The 20,963-nt window shown below is 42.0% G+C and overlaps 1 protein-coding gene across 1 annotated transcript in view; it reads left to right on the forward strand.

The window, feature by feature from the left end:
* The first annotated feature begins 3,061 nt into the window (after nucleotides 1–3,061).
* Nucleotides 3,062–20,963, forward strand: part of AACS (acetoacetyl-CoA synthetase) — a 43,210-nt gene continuing 25,308 nt past the window's right edge. The window contains exons 1-4 of the mRNA XM_084297037.1: nucleotides 3,062–3,308; nucleotides 6,701–6,804; nucleotides 11,185–11,305; nucleotides 13,926–14,039. Coding sequence (XP_084153163.1) covers nucleotides 3,191–3,308; nucleotides 6,701–6,804; nucleotides 11,185–11,305; nucleotides 13,926–14,039 — 457 coding nt within the window. The 5' untranslated portion in view covers nucleotides 3,062–3,190. The remainder of the gene's footprint in view (nucleotides 3,309–6,700; nucleotides 6,805–11,184; nucleotides 11,306–13,925; nucleotides 14,040–20,963) is intronic.

Below are 20,963 nucleotides of genomic sequence, written 5' to 3' on the forward strand. Positions count from 1 at the left end.
TCCTCTCCGGAGGGTCTCACTACACAAAAGAATCATGAAAATACTTCCGTGTTTTCCTGATCTGGAGACTGTGTAAATTGTCTTCTTCAGATATAGAGATTTAACATTCTGAAATGGTTTGGGAATAAATTGAGATGTCAAAGTTTTGTCACATCATAGAGTTTTCTCTTTTTAAGAAATAAATTGTTATAGCCTTTAAGAAATACAAGTGGTGTTGTGGTGGACAAATCCTTAACCTCAATGACCCTTACTTTTCCATCTTTACTTCATCTCAAAGCCTCAATTTGCCATAACTGATCACTTTATGACCTCTTGTCTTCTTGGGCCTTTTTTATTAATGCTTTGATGTTATCTCTGTGAGTCTTTTCTTGATTTTTTTTTCTTTTTTAATTATTATTATTCTGTCCTCTCTGCAAATACTTTTGATTTTGATTCTGGTTACTTGTACTTCTGACACCATTCGGAGGCTGCAGAGATCAAGGATGCCAAGTGAACCAAAAGTTTCTCACTCTTCTACAGACGTATTAACAAGCTGGTAGCTGTTCTGAATAAGGGGGTTTGTAAAACTTTCTGACATCTTCAGATTTCCTAATGCAGGTGTGGGCTCATCCTGAGAACACAGGATAGTTTGCCATGAGGTATTATTACAAAACTGTTAACACACAGTGATTTTATCACTTGCTTTAATTTCATAGATTGACTGCAGTTTAGTTACCTTAGAGACCACAAATGAGGTAGTACTGTCATCATCATCACTGCTAATCATTTCTGAAATGTCTTTTGAATTCCTTAATCTGAATGTCCTTAACCTAGCGTAGAGCAGAAAATGGGATTTAATTTATAACCTATTATTACTATTATTAGATATAAAGTGAAGATTTAAAAGATTTGAAAATGGTGAATTCCAGTTAATCTTATTCAGGCTACTTTCCCCTAGCTACTCTAATCTTGTCTCCAAGCTATTTTCAGTAGTCACTGCTTTCCTCCTAATGCCCATCTTCTTGTGAAAGGCTTGTTTCATTTTCCTTCCCTTTTCTTCCCATTTTTCTAGTCACTCTTGAAAGAAGAAAAAACAAGTTGGATAAGGAAAAAGTGGACTGGTGGCAAGGAACATAGGGGCACAAATGATTCTACATAAAGACAGAGCAGTAAAACTGCTGTTCATGAAGCAAGAGGGCTGCTGAGCTTTCCTAAAACGCAAATTTTATCACAAAATTCCCAGTGTGCCTATGTCTCCTTGACCGGAAATTGGGTCAGTCTGTTTTAAAATACATCTTTTCCATCTCAGGGAGGGGTATTTTGGGGTCCCTTCTAAAGTGATTTAGCTCCACGTTTTCTTTTTAGATGCACAGGTTACTTTGGGTGGGGAAAGCCACTGTTTTGCTGTCACTTGTTGAGCTTAAAACGAGTAAAATCGGTACCCCCAAGTGCGTGCCTGGCTCTTCTCAGCACTGAGGGAAACCACGCAGGTACACCCCCCCACACACCCTCCCGCCGAACAGAGGCTGAGAGCTCCCCTCCGATTTGGCGCACCTCCTTCTGATCCGGCACCTCATTGGCCATCCGAGAAGAGGGCTTGTCAAACGCCTGCGCCGATTGGCTACCCCTAGTGTCAGCTCTTCGGCGCCCAGCTTAGCCGTGAGGAGAGCGGGCTCTGGGCTGATGTGGGGCCAGGCGCGCGGCAGCCAATCACCGCCGATGGCGTCGCACCGCGCGGGATCCGTCCGCAGCGCGGAGCCGCCTGAGGGGCGTTGGCAGGCGGGAGAGGGCGGTGGGGGGTGGGCGGTTGGTGGGCTACGCTCTGAGCTGCCCGTCAGCGCCTCTGCCTCGGCCGTGAGTGGGTTGGCCAGGTGTTCGGGGTAGGTGTGACTCCCGGAGAGCCCTGGAGGGCAGGGGGGCAAAAACACAGAAGGGCGTTGAGGGGTCTTGAGGGGTCTCTGGGGGGTGCTGAGGAGTGCTGAGGGCGCTTCTGGTGGCCCTGGACTTCTGGCCGTAGGCTGCAGAAGGAAGTGCCCCCCCAGCCACAGGGCTATCCCAGGCCCCACGCGTGTCAGTTGGCACTTCTGTGGCCCCACAGGTGCTTCTGCAACTATACAGGCAAAAAAATTTATTTATTTATTTTTTTTTTTCCCACAGGCATGATCACGGATGGAGCAGGCTGTTTTCAGCACCTCAGGTCTTGGCTCTCCAGATCCAGTTGAAACAGGGACGTATCCAGGGCCTGGGCACTGCGATGAGCAGCCCAAGAGCCTCACTGGCTACAAGTCTTGCGCTGCTGGTGGCCTTGCTGAGTGCTGCCGGGGCTGAGGGGCACAGCAGTAGGCACCATGTCCTGATCCCACCTGCAGCCTCTCCAGGCCCAGCAGGGAGTTAAGAAATGCGCTTCATGGGAGGTTCTTCTCGAGGAAAATAAAGATTGGGAAGAGTGGTCAAATCATGTTGCTATGGCTCTCAAATTTAATTAATTTCAAATTTAATAAAGTAGTAGCACAAAAACCTAAGTGATGTTTACAGCAAGTGCAGTTCCATCTACTATGTGTATCATACCTTTGTATTGACAGCATACGTCCATATAATTTACCATCAATTTCATATTTCTCAAGGCTTTTAAGAATCACAAAGGAAATTGTGACCTTGAAAGATGGTTACATAAAGAGCATGTATATGCTCCGTGATTTCCACGGTAGGTATTGCACTGCCCCGCTACTTGGCCGTAGTGGGCTGTTTCAACACATGACCGCCAACAAGAGCAGGGCCCGAGGTTTGACAGAAACCCGGCTCCAGTGCCAGGTGCTGTGGGAGGGAGCATTGTGAAACCCCAGGGAAACGGAGGCTGTGGAGAAACATGCTTCTTGCTTCACTATTGGGTCAAAGACCCTTTTCAGGAAGGATTTCTCCAACGCTCTGTTGGAGAAATCATAATGAGAATTAAAAAACAGCGGGCGAGGTGTCCATGACCCCCGAGGGCCGCCCGCCCCTCCCCTCAGCGGGCGGGGCGCTGCCCGCACTCCTTTCTCTCCGCGGAAGGTTACGAGGAAGGGCGGTACTACGCCCACCTAAAGGCCGCGGCGGGGCCCGGGGCACACAGTGTGGTTGGGGCCGGCGTTGGGTGTGGGTGGGTGAGTGCGGCCCTGTGGAAGGTGGCCTCGGTTGCTCGGCTGTCCTTCTGCGCTCACTCTCAGCCGCCGCCATGTCGTGGGAGACCGAGATCATGGAGTCGCAGGTGATGTGGGAGCCCGACACCAAGCGCAACACGCACATGGACCGGTTCCGCGCCGCCGTGGCCAGCAGCTGCGGGCTCCGCCTGGGTGAGCGGCGGGCGGGCGGCTGGGTGGGCAGCCCCTGGCCGGGATCCGCTTCCCCGGAATCCCCCCGGGTCGGAGGGAGCGCCCCGAGCGGCCCAGGCTGCGGGCGCGATGCTCTGCGGTGCCCCGCGACGAGACCTCGGGCGCCGCATCCCGGAGGTGGGAGCTGATAAAGAAGGCAAACAGCCTTATCTGCTGCTGGCCGGCGGCCCGACAGGAGCTGTCAGCACCTGCGGTGTGAGCATCTGTGCTCGGAGAGGGCCTCGTGGGGCTCCCCCAAGAGCGGCCGTGTGGGGTGAGCGAGGGTTTGGGGGCTGCGCTCACCGTGAGTCTTCACGTGGAGCTTTGAGAGCTGAAGTGTGAGAGCTCACCGCTGGTTGTGGAGGGGGTGTCTTGATTTGACTCCCGTGAACATCCTGGGGAGCGGAGCACGGTGAGGTGATGGGAGTGGAGGTTTCCTTCTGCGTGTCTGTTCGAGCTCTTTGACTTAAAGCTCTGCTTCATGCTCTTCCAGCAATAACTGTGGATAGGCGTTTGGTCCTCTGGCTTAAGTTAGTAATCTGACGGCTTTGAATTTAGCCCTGCTTTGAGTAGGGGGGTTAGGCTCACAGGGGGGTCTCCCAGCCTGAATTGCTCGGTGCTCTTCAGTTTCAGTGATCACAGGCAGGAGCTGTGTATCAGGAGGTGCTGGTTTTGTGGGCTCACACAGAAGCACGATCGTGTTGGGGTCAAGCTCTCCAGTTCTCACAAGCTTGCTTTATGCTGCCTGTTCTACCTGAGCACTTGCTCACCAAGCTGCTTGGGGAGCCTTTAGGTAATCATCTATCTGCTGGGGGATGAGCATGGAGGAAGCAGTTGTGGCAAGTGGCCTGACTTTGTGTGTGTCTGGTATTAATGTCTCTGACATAAGCAGAGATGTTCTGGAGTAGTGGCAATGTGTCTGGTGCTGCGGCAGTTCATGTCTGAAAAGCCATTTCTTGAGTTGCACTGTCACAACAGGTAGTCAGATGATGATCCAATGCAGGTTCAGATAAGCTGCATGCACTTAAAGCTGAAACAACTAGGATTCTTTCCTTCACTCTATTTTGATGTGGCTATCAATTCAAAATGGATTTGTGTGCATATAGGAACTTCTGTCAACTTCCATTAGATCTGAGCCGATGTTTGCTGGTCTGTGTGCTATTCAGCAGCTAAGAATGGGTTCTTTATGTAACACTAAGATGTGGACTTTGGAGAGCTAAGGGCAATATAACCCTTTCAACAGCATGGCTTCATCCAAGCCTGAAAATGTAGCAACGAGATGCAGTGCTTGATTACTGAATAACAGGTCTGTGCCCTGAAGGACTTGGATGCTGAAGCTCTCTTGGGGACAGAATGTATAGATGACATAGAACAAGCTGTTCATGTAAGAAACCACATCAGAGGTGGCTGTAGCTTGTAGCACTTAAAGTTTGGAGCATGCTTTATAATTTCCTTTTGAAGGAGGAGATGAGAGATTAGTTTCTTTTGGCAAAGTTTGTCCCCAGCTCATGTGCGATGCATAGAATAATGAAGAGTAACTTGGGTGGAGTGTTTAAAAAAAAACAACAACAACAACAACAACAACAACAAAAAAAAACAACAACAAAAAACAAACAGGATGTAAGGAGGCTGAGATGGAGGCAATAAGTATGTAAAAACTGAGTTCTGGAGAAGTTTTTGCTTCCATGTCAAGACTGAACTGCAATGTCAATTTCTGGGGAGAAATCTGACATTGATGGAAAAAAATGAGTGGAATAAGGTGTAGAAGGGACAGACTGGGTAGGGGAACAGCAGTAGTGACTGAGTGTCAATAATGGCACAGGGATGGTCTGAATGTTTAAAAAAAAAAAAAAAGCTGGAAGTGTGCTTGTGGGAAGGAGACAAAGATGACTTTTTGTCAAGCAGTTGGGTGTATAACAGGATGACAAAGCCCAAGATACAGTTGGAGAAAATGACTTCAGCCGGTTTAGCTGAAAGCATCAAATAAAACCATTGGCAGAGCAGGGAACTGTTACTACTGCTACTACTGTCACCGGTGGCAGATACTTGTAGTTAATTTGGCAGTTGGCACAACTTCAGGCAGCATGGACATGACATTTGCAAGCCATTTAAGATGGTAATGAGGAATCTGCCTTAGTTATTTATACCTTTCAGCACCTGCAGTGCTTCACAGACAGAATTTCAGTGTTTTGGATACTGATTCTGAATCTCAGCTTGAATTGTGTTTTTTTTGGGGGGGTATGCATTCTTCAGGTTACTTCATCTGTCTGTCATGTAAAACTTAAACTACTTGTTGCACTGCTTTTAATGCACTTCATGGTTATAACATGTAGCTAGTAAACATCTTGTTTTGTCTCACATGAGATATGTTACTTTAGTATGAAAGATTAGATCTCTCAGACCCCTTATTTGTTGAGGAATACTGCTTTCTTGCTTTGTAATAGTGCTGTTAGTGTATCTAATCTGACACCTGTGGTCTCTTCTGGATGAGAACCGTGCAGCAAACATTGCTTGCTGGGGAGACCAGTTTCTCCTGCTGTATGGAGCCACCACATTGATGTCAGGACACGGAACAGAGGTGTCAGTGACCAGGACTCTGTCCTACTGCCCTCACTGAAGGCAGTAGATATAGCACTGAGCTCTTAGGAAAAGTTCCTGCCTCTTTGGTGGCAAGTGGCTTGTGAAGCAGTTGGGTGAAATGATGCCATCTGTTCAAAGTGTCCAAGCAGGCTTCCTGTTGATGCTGTAGTCACTTGCCTTGAGCACTGCATTGGGCTTTGTAGCAAGGATCTGGTAGCAAGGGGGCGGTGGGGGTGCCTCTGAGCAGAGCCCAGCAGCTGCCCCACGCCAGGTGCGGGCTCCAAAGGGACCCAATGCTGTGCAGAGCCAAGCTGTGAGTGATGCTGGGGAGAGCATGGGGAGGGGAGCAGCCCCAGTTCCTTGCTCCCATGAGCTCCTCGGTGGGAGGAGGTAGAGGAGGATGGATGCAGGGGGGAAGGTGGTTTTAGTTTGCTTTTAGCTTCTCGTTGCTCTCATCTGTTGTCAGCAATATATCACATTAATTTACCTATGTTGAATCTGTTTTGCCTATGGCGGTAACTAGTGGTGATCTCCCTGTTCCTATCTTGACACTTGAGCCCTTTTCCATTGTATTTTTTCATCTTGCTCTTTTGAGGAGGGGGAGTGAGAAAGGTGGTTGTAGTGGAGGTTAGCTGCCTATCAGAGTGAAGCTACCACAAACGGAAGTGACTAACCCCATCTTACCTTACTAATTTTTAGCCACAATTTTTCTTGGTCCAGGGCATCTCTAACTGTAGTTTGTCTATGTTCCTGTAATTCTCTGCATAACACTAACAGATATCTATTACTTTTAGCCAACTACAATGATTTATACCAATGGTCGGTGGAATCCTTCTCAGACTTCTGGGCGGAATTCTGGAAGTACAGTAACATCGTGTGTTCTCGCCTGTACGATGAGGTGAGTTGCTGTTACTGTAACCCATCAAGTATAACACAAAAGGGTGGTTAGCTCATCTTACAGTTCATCTTCTGAACTGTTGCTTGAACTTACTGAATGAACGCTTTTGCTGGAAATACGAAAAATCCATTGAGTGTGTAGCCCTGAACTTCCTTGTGCAGTAGAATGTCTTGTTGCTGATAAATTTTACTACAGTGAAATCCTGAATTTTAATAAAACTTCACAACAATTCCCACGCAACTTTACTGTAGTTTCCTTGTTCATGTGCCTTCAAATACCATAGAAGTCCTGGCTGATTGAGGAGTCTACCACTATACTGCCTTCAGCTTTAGGATTATGCTGATAGCATATCAGGATAATGCTGATATGCACCCAAGCTCACGCATGTATTCCCTGAGTCAGCTTACCTGTAACACACCTGTACCCCACCAGTTTTGCGAAACTGGTTCTGCAGTCAGATGTTGGCTTGAAATATCTCTGAGGGAATAGTAGTGGTTGAACACAGTCACAGATGGAATACCAGACCTTGCCACAGTCTTGCTGTGAGACAAAAGTAACTTCCTCCTGCAAATGGAAGATGAAGCTGGAATCCTGGTACAGTCCTTGCATAGGATATCAACAGCCTGCAGTTCATCTGAGGAAGGCAAAAGGATTTACTAATCTCTTCAAAAGCTTGATGCAGAAGAACCTCCCTGGACTTGGTAGAGAAGGGACTGGACTTGGTTCTTAAGCCCTGGAGGCTATGTGTTCTGAAAACGTGGAGTGCTAGCAGTTCTACAGAGGAAACTGGTAAGATTCTTTGCCTCTTCCTGTCATGCAAGCTTTTGTCCTGCATGATGTGATAGACTAGGTAGTTCTTCTCAGAACTGCATGTTCAGGTGTCTTCATGTAATCTGGTCCTTAGAGTGAATTTGGCAAGAATCTAAAAATTAGTGGTGTTTGAAGTGTAGCCTAAAGATGGTAAGCATTCTCCTAGTCCTTTTAGTGACTTTTCTGTAAACAGTAGTTCAAAATCTATCCAGGCTGCATTTGAGATGCTTTCTTGCCCCATCTTCCTTCAATCCATATTCTGTGCTGTTAGCAAGGCTATTTTTTTCTTCTACAGATTTGGACGTGACTGTAAATTATCCAGAGCAAGCAGTAGCTCGGAGGAACTATTTTTCTGCCTTTGTACTGAGCAAACTAAACAGTAATGCTTATTCGCTTGCCTTACAGGATTGGCATTTCTGGAAGTCTGGCCCTCCAGACACCACCAATGGCTGACAAACTGGAAGGGAAAGTGGAACAGATGGTAGTAGCTGAAAAGTGAATGTTTCCTAAGGATGAGAAGCAAGAAGACTGATGCCCAGTAATGCTTTAACTAGATTATTTGTGGAATTGCACACACAGTGGCCTGGAAGATCATAAGAAGGGCCTTGCTGTGGTGTGGAATCTTGAAACAGGGAGAGGCGAAGTCGTCATAGACCGGCACTACAGACAAATGCACTTGGCTCAATGTACATGGAACTTAGTGAATGTCTGTGCATTTCCTTCATTATGAGCATAGAAGACTCTGCTTCAAGGCTCAAAGCTAGAGTCAGACCTTGAAGCGACTTGCTGTTAATCCTGGCTATTGATCCGTTTCTGGTGGATATCAGAAGGAAATGCTGGTCACAGTAACTGAGCTGTCCTGTGGTAGCAAAAAGCTGAGAAGTGTAATTAGTTGTACTACTTGATCCCTGCTGCTCAGTGGAAGTTAGCATTTTTCTTTGAGGAGAATAAAGGTTTTTTATGAATCAAAATTGATTCTTCTTAGCAGGTGAAACATTCTCTACTTTCACAAGTCATTCTTGGAATAACAGTAAAACTTTGTATATGTAATACAGGCAGCCAGTGTCTTATTTAAACTTGGTAAAGGTGTTAATTTCCATGTCACCTTTGAAAACAAAGGTACTTGTACCAAACAAAGCCATCCTGGCATGACAGCACTGGCATTATGTGAAGTTGCAAGTAGCTGTTGATTTTAAGTGAGAAATAGTCTAAACTTGCATGTTTTTATCCCTGTGAGAAGCACTTGCCAGCTATCATTCCTGTGGAGGGGCTGTGGTGAGCATTCTAATCATATCTGCTCTGAGGCTTTCATGAGATATGCTCTTTTGCTCTTCAGGTCATACAGAGCATGGCATGTACTACAGTAGAAGGCAAGGATTGTTTTTTGTGGTGATGTTCAACTTTATTCTCAGAGGTGTAGCCTATGTTTAGGGTAAACATAATCTGTGGTATGATAAAGTACAGTAATAGCCCAACAAGCAAACCACTTCTGGGAGGGAGAATGCAGTAGAGGCGTTGGCAGAGGATATTGCTAATATAGTATTTGCTCTGGAGGTCAGGGAAGAAGTCCCTGAATAGCTGCTGCGAAGAGCAGTTGTGGAGCAGCACCTGGTGTCAGGTATCAGCTGTGTTCCTGTGCCATGTTTGCCTAACCACATAAATTGGCACCATATACCTTGGTGCTGCTGTGAGTAGGAGTAAAACCTTACTCATTAAATGCAAACAGTAGTTGACAATACTGCAGAATGCAATCCTTCCCTTTCCACAGACTCACTGAGCATTTATGCTGGGACTGTATGAAGTCTGAATGAAAGGCTTGTTGCAGAGTTTTAGGGGTTTTATACCCTTGCTAGAACTAGGAATGATCTTCTGCAGAGGAGACAGTTTGTTACTTGCTGATAACCCCTAAGGGAACCATCAGGTTGTTCATGTAACAGTATCACTACAACAGAGACTGGGTTTAACTAGGATTTGTAGGCATTATTTCAGTGGGAAATAACAGAGCAAGTCTAGCACCCTGTGCTGGTGGAGCTCTTAGGAGGGCTGTTGAGCTTCAGGAAAACTAATGTTGTGTTAGACCTCTTCTTGGAAACTCTGCTTGAAGTAAGGCAGTCAGTACTGAGTCAGTTTTAAGAGTGCCTTGTAACTATTACACTAATACATGTTGGTATGTAAAAAATATTTCTGTAGTGCGAGTTGGTAAATTTTAGATATCAGAACTCAGCTCTAGCTAATTGCTAAAAGCAAAGAAATCCCCTTAGGCTTCCCTTCTTAGAAAATTCAATTGAAATGATGATGTAGTGTATTGAGCTTTAACTTTGAAAAACTGACTTTAAGATAGCCTCCAATAATACATATACCACATACTTCAATGCACAATTATTTTTTTTTTGGGGGGGGGGGGGGGAGGAGGGGGAGGCGGTGTTGATGGTAGAGTGGGAAGTACTGAGTTTTATCTGGCTTTCAGAATAACCTTGTACTTGACCTGGAAGAATGCTGTTTCTATAATGCCTGTGCAGTTTGTGTGAGAAAACCTGAGGGCATGAATAGAAGCTTTCCAACATACAATTTGTGAAATAATTTTGCAATGTAAAGATCATAAAATGCATGCATACGCTGCTGGGCCGTATAAATTCTAAATAGTGGGACACTTGGGAAGGGGTTTGAAGACCTTTGTGAATAATGCTTAACCAATCACTGTTACTACAGGTATGTTCTTAACTGTGACTTAATGGATAATTTGAAATTTGAGACTTAGTTATTTCAAGATGGGGGAGTTGTTTCACCTGAATATGTTTTGGGGCCTTCTGTTTATCACATTTTTTGTGTGCCTTTTTCCTAAATGGGAAATTACTTTTAACATGGGGTTACTGGGTTGCGGGACCATCTTATTAGAAAATGGCAAATGAGGTATGGTAGAAATGTGTACTCTATTTGTAGTACAACTCTTGTTGGTTGTAGAGACTAGTAGAGCTTTTGTGCTCTGAATGAAGCTGTGTGGTACTGAAATGCTTATTGCAACTTTATCTTACATGTAAATATATATAGAGAGAATTAGAATAAAAAGCTCTAACTTCTTCAGCTATATTTGATTATACAGTCCACGTATCCAGACTTGGATCAGTTACCACTGTCAATGTTGCTAATGTTGGGCTCTGTACCAAGTAACTCGTGCTGTGGGAGACAGGGCACTCAGTATTCTTATGCTTTGGCTTTTATAAGAGGGAGGCTGCAGCGTGCTGTAGCTCAGTCACTGCTCTGTGGGGTCTCCGCACAGGACCCCAGCATGCCCTGTGGTGTGCACATCTTGCTATAGATGTAGTATTTTGGCTTGCTTGTGTATTTAAGGCTGGTGTGAAGGTAGAGCTGTCAGTGAGGAACTCTTCCAGCCTTGTTCTAACAATGTCTTTGCTTGACAAATCAGTCGTATTTCTAGGCCTGTATTAATAGATCTGGTGTCTGCTTGCTATCTGCAAACTGGGAGGAATTGTCCTTGCTTGGAATTAATTAGCATATATCTGTAGAAATGATACTAGCTTTTTGCATCAATGTATTATGTTTTTTCTTCAGGTGGTTGATACATCCAAAAGCATTGCAGATGTCCCAGAATGGTTTAAAGGTAGCCGTCTGAACTATGCAGAAAATCTTCTGAAGCACAAAGACAATGACAAGATTGCACTGTATGCAGCAAGTGAGTAAGAATTCACGGCTTTCTTTTTTTTTTTTTTTTTTAATAGTTCATAGGTGCTGGCCTTTAAAACAACATGTGTTTTTATAAACCTTGAAATAAACTGGCCTGGGTGAGGAGAAAAGAAGAAAATAAAGGTATCATCTCTGCAGAATGAGTGATACAGCTCCTCAAAAAAAAAAAAAAGAAAACAGGAAAATAAGGTCCAGGAACGTAGATAGTTCTGAAAAGTCCTTGGCAAAGCAAATGAAATTTTCTTCTGAGAATGTGCTTAACTGTCTTAAGGTAGTAAAGATGATGCTGTGTTTAACATCACTCAGTATTTGAGCTATTATTTTGTGTTTGTCATAAACACTTGCCTAACGTGCCTTTGGGAGGATTTTGGCACTGCTTGATACAGTCCTTCCCACCCTCTTCCTATGCCTTTTATCTTAAAAATACTAAGGAGTACATGTGACACAGGTAGGAATTCCCTGTAGTTGTGACAGTGCAGGGAGGAAGGAAAGGACAGTTACTTGCACGGGAGAGCTGGAATTTCACTTTTCTGGAGCTCTGAAGTTCAGTCTTACTTGGTTTTGTTGTTATTCTGGAGAAGGTGTAAGTCACTAAAATCCAGGTGTCCTCATAATGAAGACTAATTCTTAAGACCCTTCCATAAATCTGCTAACTTTGGTAACTTAAAACATATATATATATATACGTATATTCTAATACGTTAGATGGGATTAGCCTCTGTGCGGGTTTATCTGAGCATTGCCCTACAGACTTGTATTTTGAGCTTCCCTTTTGCTGGGCCTAATCCTTGTAATAGTGACCAAGAGGTGATTCTTTGTAATAGCTTAACAATAAACAAAACAGCCTCATAGCTTATTAGCAGAACAAGCTATACAAAAACATGGATGGATTGAGCGGGTATCAAGTCTTAGCTTCTGAGGTATGGAGATCAGTTGTTGAATTACATGTGTATTCCTGTTGTTCTGACTGTTTTTAACAGCTACATAAGACAGCAGAGCTGTATTCTGTATTTTAGCACTGAAAGAAAAACTTATCAGTTGTTTTACTATTTAGAGATATTGAAAGAAACCTCTCTGATCATATATATATATATATATATATCATATATATACAGAACAACTCCAAATCAGAGAGAATAGGAAAATCTATGACCTGATTTTGATGTAATAAGAACTTTCTGCTGAAGTCAGATAGAAATGAGGCTTCTAACATGAAGCTGGCTTCGAAGTGATGAGTTTTCAAATTTTGATGTCATTAGAAAAGCTTCTTAAGTATTACTTAATTGGAAAAACCTCAACGTAGTTGTTTAAATACATCTTGTGTAATAGCTGAAAACCAAACACTGATCAGTAACTCAGCTCTAAGGGTATGTAGCTGTAATGGGATTGACTTCTGTTAATGTTAAGTGTGTAATTTGAGGAAAAGTGGAGTTAAATACTTGCAGTTCAAATTATTGAAGGAAATATTAGCAACTTAGTTAATTTTTTGGTTTGATAAGTGATCACATTGTCTCTTGGAGATCTTGTTTCCTGTTAGGAAGTTATGGGTTGTACTGGATGATACCAAAAATAGATAATACCAAACAGAGAAATTCAGCTGATACAGGTGTATACTATGTCAGTGCCTGAGGAGCGAACACACTTCTTTCTCTGCAGGGAACAGGCCTATACCTGCATCTCTTTTCATGACCTTCTGCTGTATTTAATCTTCTTAGGCTCTCTTAAGTCAGAGTATTTTTCATTAACCAATCACTGCTAGATCAGAGTGGTGTTTAGAGAACCTGTGTCAGGTTCCTGAAATCACTAGGGGTGATTCTGTGGGAGCTCTGTGGGTGTAATAGGGCATGGGAATGGAAGCATAACTTTGCTAAACAATTTCATTTAGTTCAGTCTCTTGTTTGCGACTCCTTTCTCCTGGGGTCTTTAATCACAAAGTGAGATCAGAGTCCTGCGTTCCCCTAGAGCAACAGGAAAGAGAATTTATAGACCTGCCCTGCTCAGCTTATGAAGTACGTGTTTTATTGACTTCTGTACTGCTTCCCATCAACACCTGCTGTCTTGCTTCATGTAGATCTAAATTTACATGGGTGGACATGTAATGGTAAAAATACTGTTCCCTGATTAATGAAAATAATGACTGGAGCTGTTCTTCAAAGACCTGCTGTACCAGGGCATGCAGTGCATTTTTGTGGCTACATTCTTGACATGTTTTCATGAGAAATACTGGATACTGGAAATAGGATGGGCCCAATGATTTGCGTGGTTTTGCAGTCAAGTTGAAGAAGTACAGAGCCTCTAAGATGACAAACTTTGTCTTTCATAACATTTGTTTTGTTCATTTTGTTTCATGAATGATTTATTAACATCTTATGTAACATCTGACATTCAGCACAAAAATGAAAATACCCTGCAGATCTCTGAGGTGCATGGAGTCCAGTTCAGTTTATTTGGTCTGTGTTTGCCAGCATACCACAAATTTTTAAAAAATAAAAAAAAATAAAAAATACTGAAAGTCATAAGTTTTCCTTCCAGAATTAGCTACTTGTACTGACTCTAGGTTGCAGTGTAGAATTTCTGATTGGTTGTTTTAAAAAATCTTGTTTTCTCAGAGGAAGGGAAAGAAGAAATCTTGAAAGTTACTTTTGAAGAACTGAGACAATCCGTAGCTTTGTATGCTGCAGCCATGAGGAAGATGGGAGTAAAAGTGGGAGACAGAGTTGTGGGTAAGTTTGGTGTTTTTTTTTTTAAAGGAGAGGAGGTAAAATTTTCTTAAAATATACGAATGAGTAGAGTTATAAAAATGTATTTATGAAATACTGCTTCACTGAAACATTCTGAAGAAAAGGCTCTTATCCCTTTTTGGGTTTGTGTGAAGTATGCTTCTAGGGGGAAGGAACCTAGAGTAGCCTGCCTGTTCTCAAGCACTGCAGAGGGACATTAAAAAACAAAACAAAACAAAAACTTAATTTGTGAAGCTCTTAAGTGCTCCATGGAAGCAGAAGTGATGGAGACTTTACATCTAGTTGATCTTTGACTCACAAGGTTGGGTAGGTTCACATTGTGGCAATCTTGGAAATTATGGTCCCAGGCTGTTTGTTCTGGTGCCAGCTGGTGATTACTGTCCCTACAGCTCCAGGTAATGTGCAGCACTGTGAACTGCATTTCTTGAGGACTAGACACTGCCTTCTGCCACCAGTGCTTTTGGGAGTAGTGGCTTCCAGCAGAACGGTGGCAGTGAACAGCTGAAGTGCGATAACTTATGTCGTTCCAGTGCTAGGCTTAGCAGTTAGAGCTGTATTATCCTTTCAGTAGTAACTCAGTATTTTTTTGGAGTAATTGAAGGGTCTTTGTCCTGTCATAAGACTGTTGTGCAGACTTTTCCAAATAAACAGTTTTTTGTCTTACAAACAGTTTGTACAGTATGCAGTCCGGGCACAGACAGGAGTTACTCAAGTTGGCTTCAGTCCATTCATCCTGAATTGCTGCTTATGATCTTGCAGTTGATCTGTTCCATATCTGTGCTTCTCATACTCTGTAACATATTCTCTGTAATTTTGTCAGTGTGGTGCAAGTCCAAACTGCAGTATCCTTGAAGTTCCCTGACGCCTACCTGGTAGTTGTGCTGATGTGCTCATCCATCTTACTACTGGAACCACATGTTCCTTGAGCAATAATTGGCAGTTATCCTGGGTCTGTGTAAATTTTTTATATGGTGCAAACCCGAAGTGATGAAACTGCTTGGTTTGTTTTTCTGCAAGTTACAAACCAGAACTTGAGCCAATGCCTTCAAAGTCAGAAGGGTATGCATTATTATTTTTTACTGCACATGTAAATATGACCCGCAAATGGGGATGTAAAATATACTCAAGAGATCTCATACTACATGTACGTGGTATGAGTGTTCTGCTGAACTGGTAACTGCAGAATTTAATTATCATAACTAGGGGCTTGCCTTTTCTACACAGAATTAGAATCAAATCGTTAATGTAGTATGAACCATCTAGCCAAGTCAGGAAGGTTTGCCTGAATGAAGAGTAAATTGATGCTTTAATTTTGTTTCATTTTCAATTGTAATGCTATCACATTCATACTGATAACTTCCTGAGGAGCAACAGCCTCTGTCTGAAACCAAAATAATGAATAGGATGACTTATGCTCCACAAAGTTTGGGTATTTAGAACTTAAATGTATGGTGTTGCTTACTGTGTCCTCTGCTGTGTACATCAAATGATAAGTGGGTTGCATTTTTTTAAATTTGCCCCAACAATGTTGGCAAAACAGTATCTAATCATTCGTAGAACTAGAAACCTGGACATCATGAAACCAGTCAGTCATGTTTTTGTTGACCACTTTTAATGTTTTCTGTAAACACAGTCTGTCTTCATGGAGCACTGAATGTGTTAATGTGTTCCTTTTTTTTTTTGTGACTTTTGCAAAGAAGTTACTCAGGATGTGTAGAAAAGAATACTTTATGTTGCAGACTGCTTATGGAGCTTTAATACACTACTCTGTATTGTTTTGTAAATGTATATAAGTTTAAAAAGTTACGAGAGTTCTCAAAACAGTTGTTCTGTGCATGTTGCTGGTTATGCTAACACAACAGATTAAGTCTCATGTGTAAGTGACAAGAAGCAGGCTATGTACCAGTTTCAATTACTATAACATGGTGATATACTCGGAAAGTAGTGGAGCAATGCAGGAAAGTAACTACTGGTTTTGTCGGAGATTTTTATCTCTGGAAGATAGTACAGTGGGGCTACTGGATAGTGGGGCTACTGGATAGTGGGGCTACTGGATAGTGGGGCTACTGGATAGTGGGGCTACTGGATAGTGGGGCTACTGGATAGTGGGGCTACTGGATAGTGGGGCTACTGGATAGTGGGGCTACTGGATAGTGGGGCTACTGGATAGTGGGGCTACTGGATAGTGGGGCTACTGGATAGTGGGGCTACTGGATAGTGGGGCTACTGGATAGTGGGGCTGATATTAATGTTTAAGTATGATCCGATGCATGCCCATTAAATGGGAACATTCATTCTGGGTTAAGGTTAAAGAGTTTTATCTTCATTAGATTGTGTTTGCAAATTAAAGTTCTGTTCACAACCTGATTAACTGCTAGAACTCTTATCGAAACCAGTTAGAAATGCTACATTTAGAAAAGAAGGCAAAAATAATGGTGGTGTTATTTTGTGCTCATTTGGTGAGTAGTTCTTAGAGTATAATATAGAGGAGAAATGTTCTCTGTAGCTGGAGAAGAGAACATGCTATTGAAATGTAGTCAGTGATAACCGTACTAATAATGTCGTCATAACTTTAATAGCTCCTTTTAGTTAATGAGCATTTTTGCTTAGCACAACCGGAGGCTGGCTGATTCTTGAATCTTGTTTGTTTTGGCAGCTGGCTCACCTCTAAATTAAAACTAAATTAACAGACTACCTGCAGGAGGTAGCAATCCAAATTTCTGTTGACAAATCATCATTGTTAGTGCTTCCTTACACATAAAGGTCAGAATTTAACTGCACTTCAGCATCCTGTTCTCACAGGAGAAAATGTGTGTGTGACTCCAGTGGGAACCCTTACGTTCAATGATTTTATGAGCAGGCACAGTCTCTGGCTATCCAGTGACATTTCTGTTGTTAAAACAAACAACAAGCAGCAAACAGATTGAGGGGAAAAAAAAAATTAATTTTATATGAACCATGGGCAATTCTTGTATTTTTTATTTTTTTTAGCTTGCTCTGCCCTCTTAACTCTGACTGGTGAGAGACCCTCCTTGTAATCCCCAGTCAGATCAACCTGTACCAGCTCCCAACACTTGATCTGTTGCACAGTTCCCCTTCCCCTCCCCTGGTGCCCAACACTTCTGACCTTGACAGATTGCATTGCCTTGGGCAGCAGCCCATACCTAGGGAGAGCTTCCCATCTGAAAGAAATCAGGAGATCTTGTATTTTGTATAGCAATCCAGCTATGTACACACAGACATTTAAGTTGGGTCTCAACTTCTTTCATATATCTCTCTCCTATGCCAGAGGATATTGGCAGTCCTTGGAAGAACTGAAGTGTGACATCACAGTGGGAGGTTGAAACTGCTGACTGTTCTCCAAATCCCAGATTGACATGGGGGAGAGATGTTAAGTGTTGGGTGGGAAAGCTTGAATCATACACCTGCTTGTGGTACCAAAGATAAGGCTTTCCAAAGCTTGCCAAAATCTATTGGGACCTAATTTGTTCCAAAGCTCTTAGCAGATGGCAGAAGGAAGGGTGATTCTTCACATAGCTTATAGCAGTGTAATGTGGGGCATGCTTTTACTTCTGAAAAGTCTTCTTTTAAATAGAAGGGAGATATTTTTACTCTTTTTGTTTTAGTTGTGTAATACCTAGTCAGCCTGCCACGTTCTGATGCCCTTTGTTGCCACTTTTGCTTAAAATCACTTAAAATCTGGAGTTGTTAGATTTATAAACAAGAGCATTGGCACTGTGTTTTCTTGTGAATTTCTGTTCTTTAACGCCTCTAAGTTTAACTGTACTTAACATATCCCCTAGTTTGTTCAATACAGTTTGTGGTTATATCATACCAGTAATAGTATGTTAAAGTTGGAGGTGGGTGAATGTGGGTGGACAAGCAGCAATGTCAGCACTTTTTTCAGCTTGATTTCTTCCTAATTTTCCATTTCCATTACTAAGGAGATAGCATTTAATAGTAAACATAACTGAAGCAGATGTGTAGTGAAACATCTCTTCTAAAGACATCTAATGCTGTCAGTTATGCTTGAACAGTTGAAGAGACAGATACAATATGTAATCCAAGCTACAGAAGTCCAAATGTGAAGGGCTTGTGGTCTCCCCATAGCCATCTATTTGGCCAATAACAATGACTACAGCAAGAATAAAGTAAAGCTGGGAGTACCTGTGGTTTTAGTCTCCAGGTATGTTGCTTCTGTCATCCTATAACCAGCTTTTACAGCCATTCAATTACAAGTCAGCTGTGAAACAAACTAATCTTCTCCATGTGTTCACACACAAACTCCCAAACAAAATGTCAATGAGTTACATTGTTTAAAGCTGGTATTTTATCTATAGTAACTGTATTAGCCCTGCTTGCTTATGTGGGTTTTAAAGCTAGTTTTGTAAGAAGATTAGCATGTTACTAATAGATAGTGTCAGGCCACAGCAATGCTGTGTAGGGTGGCCATTTTAAAATCCTCCCAGTATGAAATCTTGCATTAACATCAGAAAGGGAAACTTGAAAGTCTGGTCTTTGAATTGTTTCTTAAGTTTGAGAGCTAGATGAATAGTATGAACCATGGAGAAGGTATTTCAGATACAGGTTCATACTTCCATTTGTCTGGATGCATTCTGTCAAGGGTTGAGCTAAATCTTCAATGCAGGGTCAAAGTTTTCTTCATTCAGATAACTAGAAATGGTTGGATGCCTCTGCTTTTGAGTGCATGTTGTGCTTCGAGGCATTAGATGCTTTCAGGGAGCGTCTTCTCAGCACTTTGAGGAAATTAAGACTCTTGACAACATGACTACACCAGGAATTTTTAGACTATAGTTTTCACCTATTTTGAGTACTGTAGTGTAAATGAACATGTAAACTTAATTTCAGCATATGCTAGATCAAATAAGTTGTAACTGACTGCAGATGCTGTCTAGAACAGATCAGGGTCTAAGTGCTTCTTAAAAAAAAAATAAAAATAAATGTATACAGTGTTGATAAGATATCACTTGTAGGGCTTAGAGATTTTGTCACAGGTTTTCTCATGAAAGTTTTTTCACTTGTTTTTATGGATCTCATTGTAGAACAACCACACTTTTATTTGTGCTACTTGGTGTTGGGCATTATGACAAGTAAGTGAAAATCCTGAAGAACAGGCTGTATGCCTGCAGTGATCAGATAAAGGTGTAGAAATGCAGACTAAGTTGCCTTACGTGCTTCATACCTTTTGGCAGTTTTGGATGATATGCTCAAATGCCACTTCTAAGCCAACTGACAACTGGAAATAATGATTTAATTTTCTGGTTTGCAATAATAAGCAGACTTATGTACTTTCCCTGAGGGCTTTTGAAGGAAGAGTGAAGAGAACTTGCATATTAGAGATGTCGTAAACTCTAGCAAGGTAATCAACCAGTTCTGAAGTTTGGAGAGACATCTTCTAGTTTTCATTGTTGTCTGGCCTGCTGATAACCCTCTCCAAGAAATGCTCATTGGAATTAATTGGCATCAGTTTAAAAAAAAAAAAAAAAAACAGTTACCATCACACATGACCATGGTTTAGGCTGCTTCATATACTTCAAATTATTGCTCTGGGATGGAGGCTTATCTTTAAAAACAAAACAAAACACCAAAAGAAAACAAATTTTGTGGTACTGTACTACTTTTTGTTGTAAACATTGACACTAGGGAAGAAATAGCAAAATAAATGCGCCTTTATGTGCTAGAGGCTTTGCTGCACTTTATGGGCTTAAGAACTTTACTGAACAAAACACCACAAACTATGCAGATCAGGAATAATTTACATCTTAACATGGTATGGGCTTTTTATTCAGTTGTGATTTTTAAAGAAACTGTTGCACATGCATTATAATACTATTTTTCAAAGTTGCTACTCCCAAAAGCACAGCTGAAATTGTCAAGCTGGTTTAAAAAAAACGATTTCACGGATTTTGAGTCATGATAAAGAAAAAATGTATAGTTCTATAATCTTTTTTTCAAAGTTGAAAAAGGATAGATGTTCAAGCTGTGTAGACTAACTGGCAAAAATAAAGCTCAGTATCTTCTTGATAAAGTTAAAACATAACAAACTTCTATTAAGATCTATGATCTTAGTTCCTGTCACTAAAAGTACTTTTGTAAATATCTTTCATAGTGAGTTTTTGTCCCAGTGAGTTTTTGCTGCCTGGTAGATACTGCTGCTGCAGCACCTGCAACTTGCACTAAAGTCCAGGATCTGCCAGCGTGCAACAGTTTTGTAAAATGGCTTAAGCAGCATTTTAAGGCCATTTAAACTTGCTTTCAAACACTGAATTCTAAATAGTTGCCTAAATAATTAGGCCTGTTTAAAGTACTCTGACATTTTTCAGTTGCTTAAAAATAATCATCTGAAATTTCACATCTTTGACCAGTTTTAGGGTAGTTTAAGTGTAAATTTCATTTGCAATTTATTAATTTGTGGGTTGGATTCTGCTAAGATGAGAGTCAATCTCAGTCATGTAGCTGGCTTTCTGGAGAGTTGCTCAAATTGAGCCCACTGAAAGACTAACTTGAATTCCATTTTGTCTGTGCGCCTTGATAAAGTGAATTTCAATGTTGAAAACTTGCTGCAAGCTGATGATAAATCTGAAGAGCCATGTTTGTATAGGAATGTTCAAGGGCTTGTCCTACCATGTTCCCTCCTTATCAGCTGAGATGCTGGTTTTGCTCGTTTGTGTTTAAGATTCTGGCAGTGTATACCAGACAGAGTTTAGCCATGGAAAGCTGAATCTCTGCTTTTGAACATAAACAGACTTCAAATGTAAAGCAAAAACTTGAAGAACTGTCTGTTCATACAAAGACTGTTGCTTTCAGATGCACTCTGCGTATTGAGTCATATGTTGATTAAAATTAGAATGAAGCCAGGTGTAAAAGTCACCTGATCTGTTTAGA

This window comes from Netta rufina (genome assembly GCF_964035555.1).
Source record: "Netta rufina genome assembly, chromosome: 17".
In the NCBI taxonomy this organism is placed as follows: domain Eukaryota; kingdom Metazoa; phylum Chordata; class Aves; order Anseriformes; family Anatidae; genus Netta; species Netta rufina.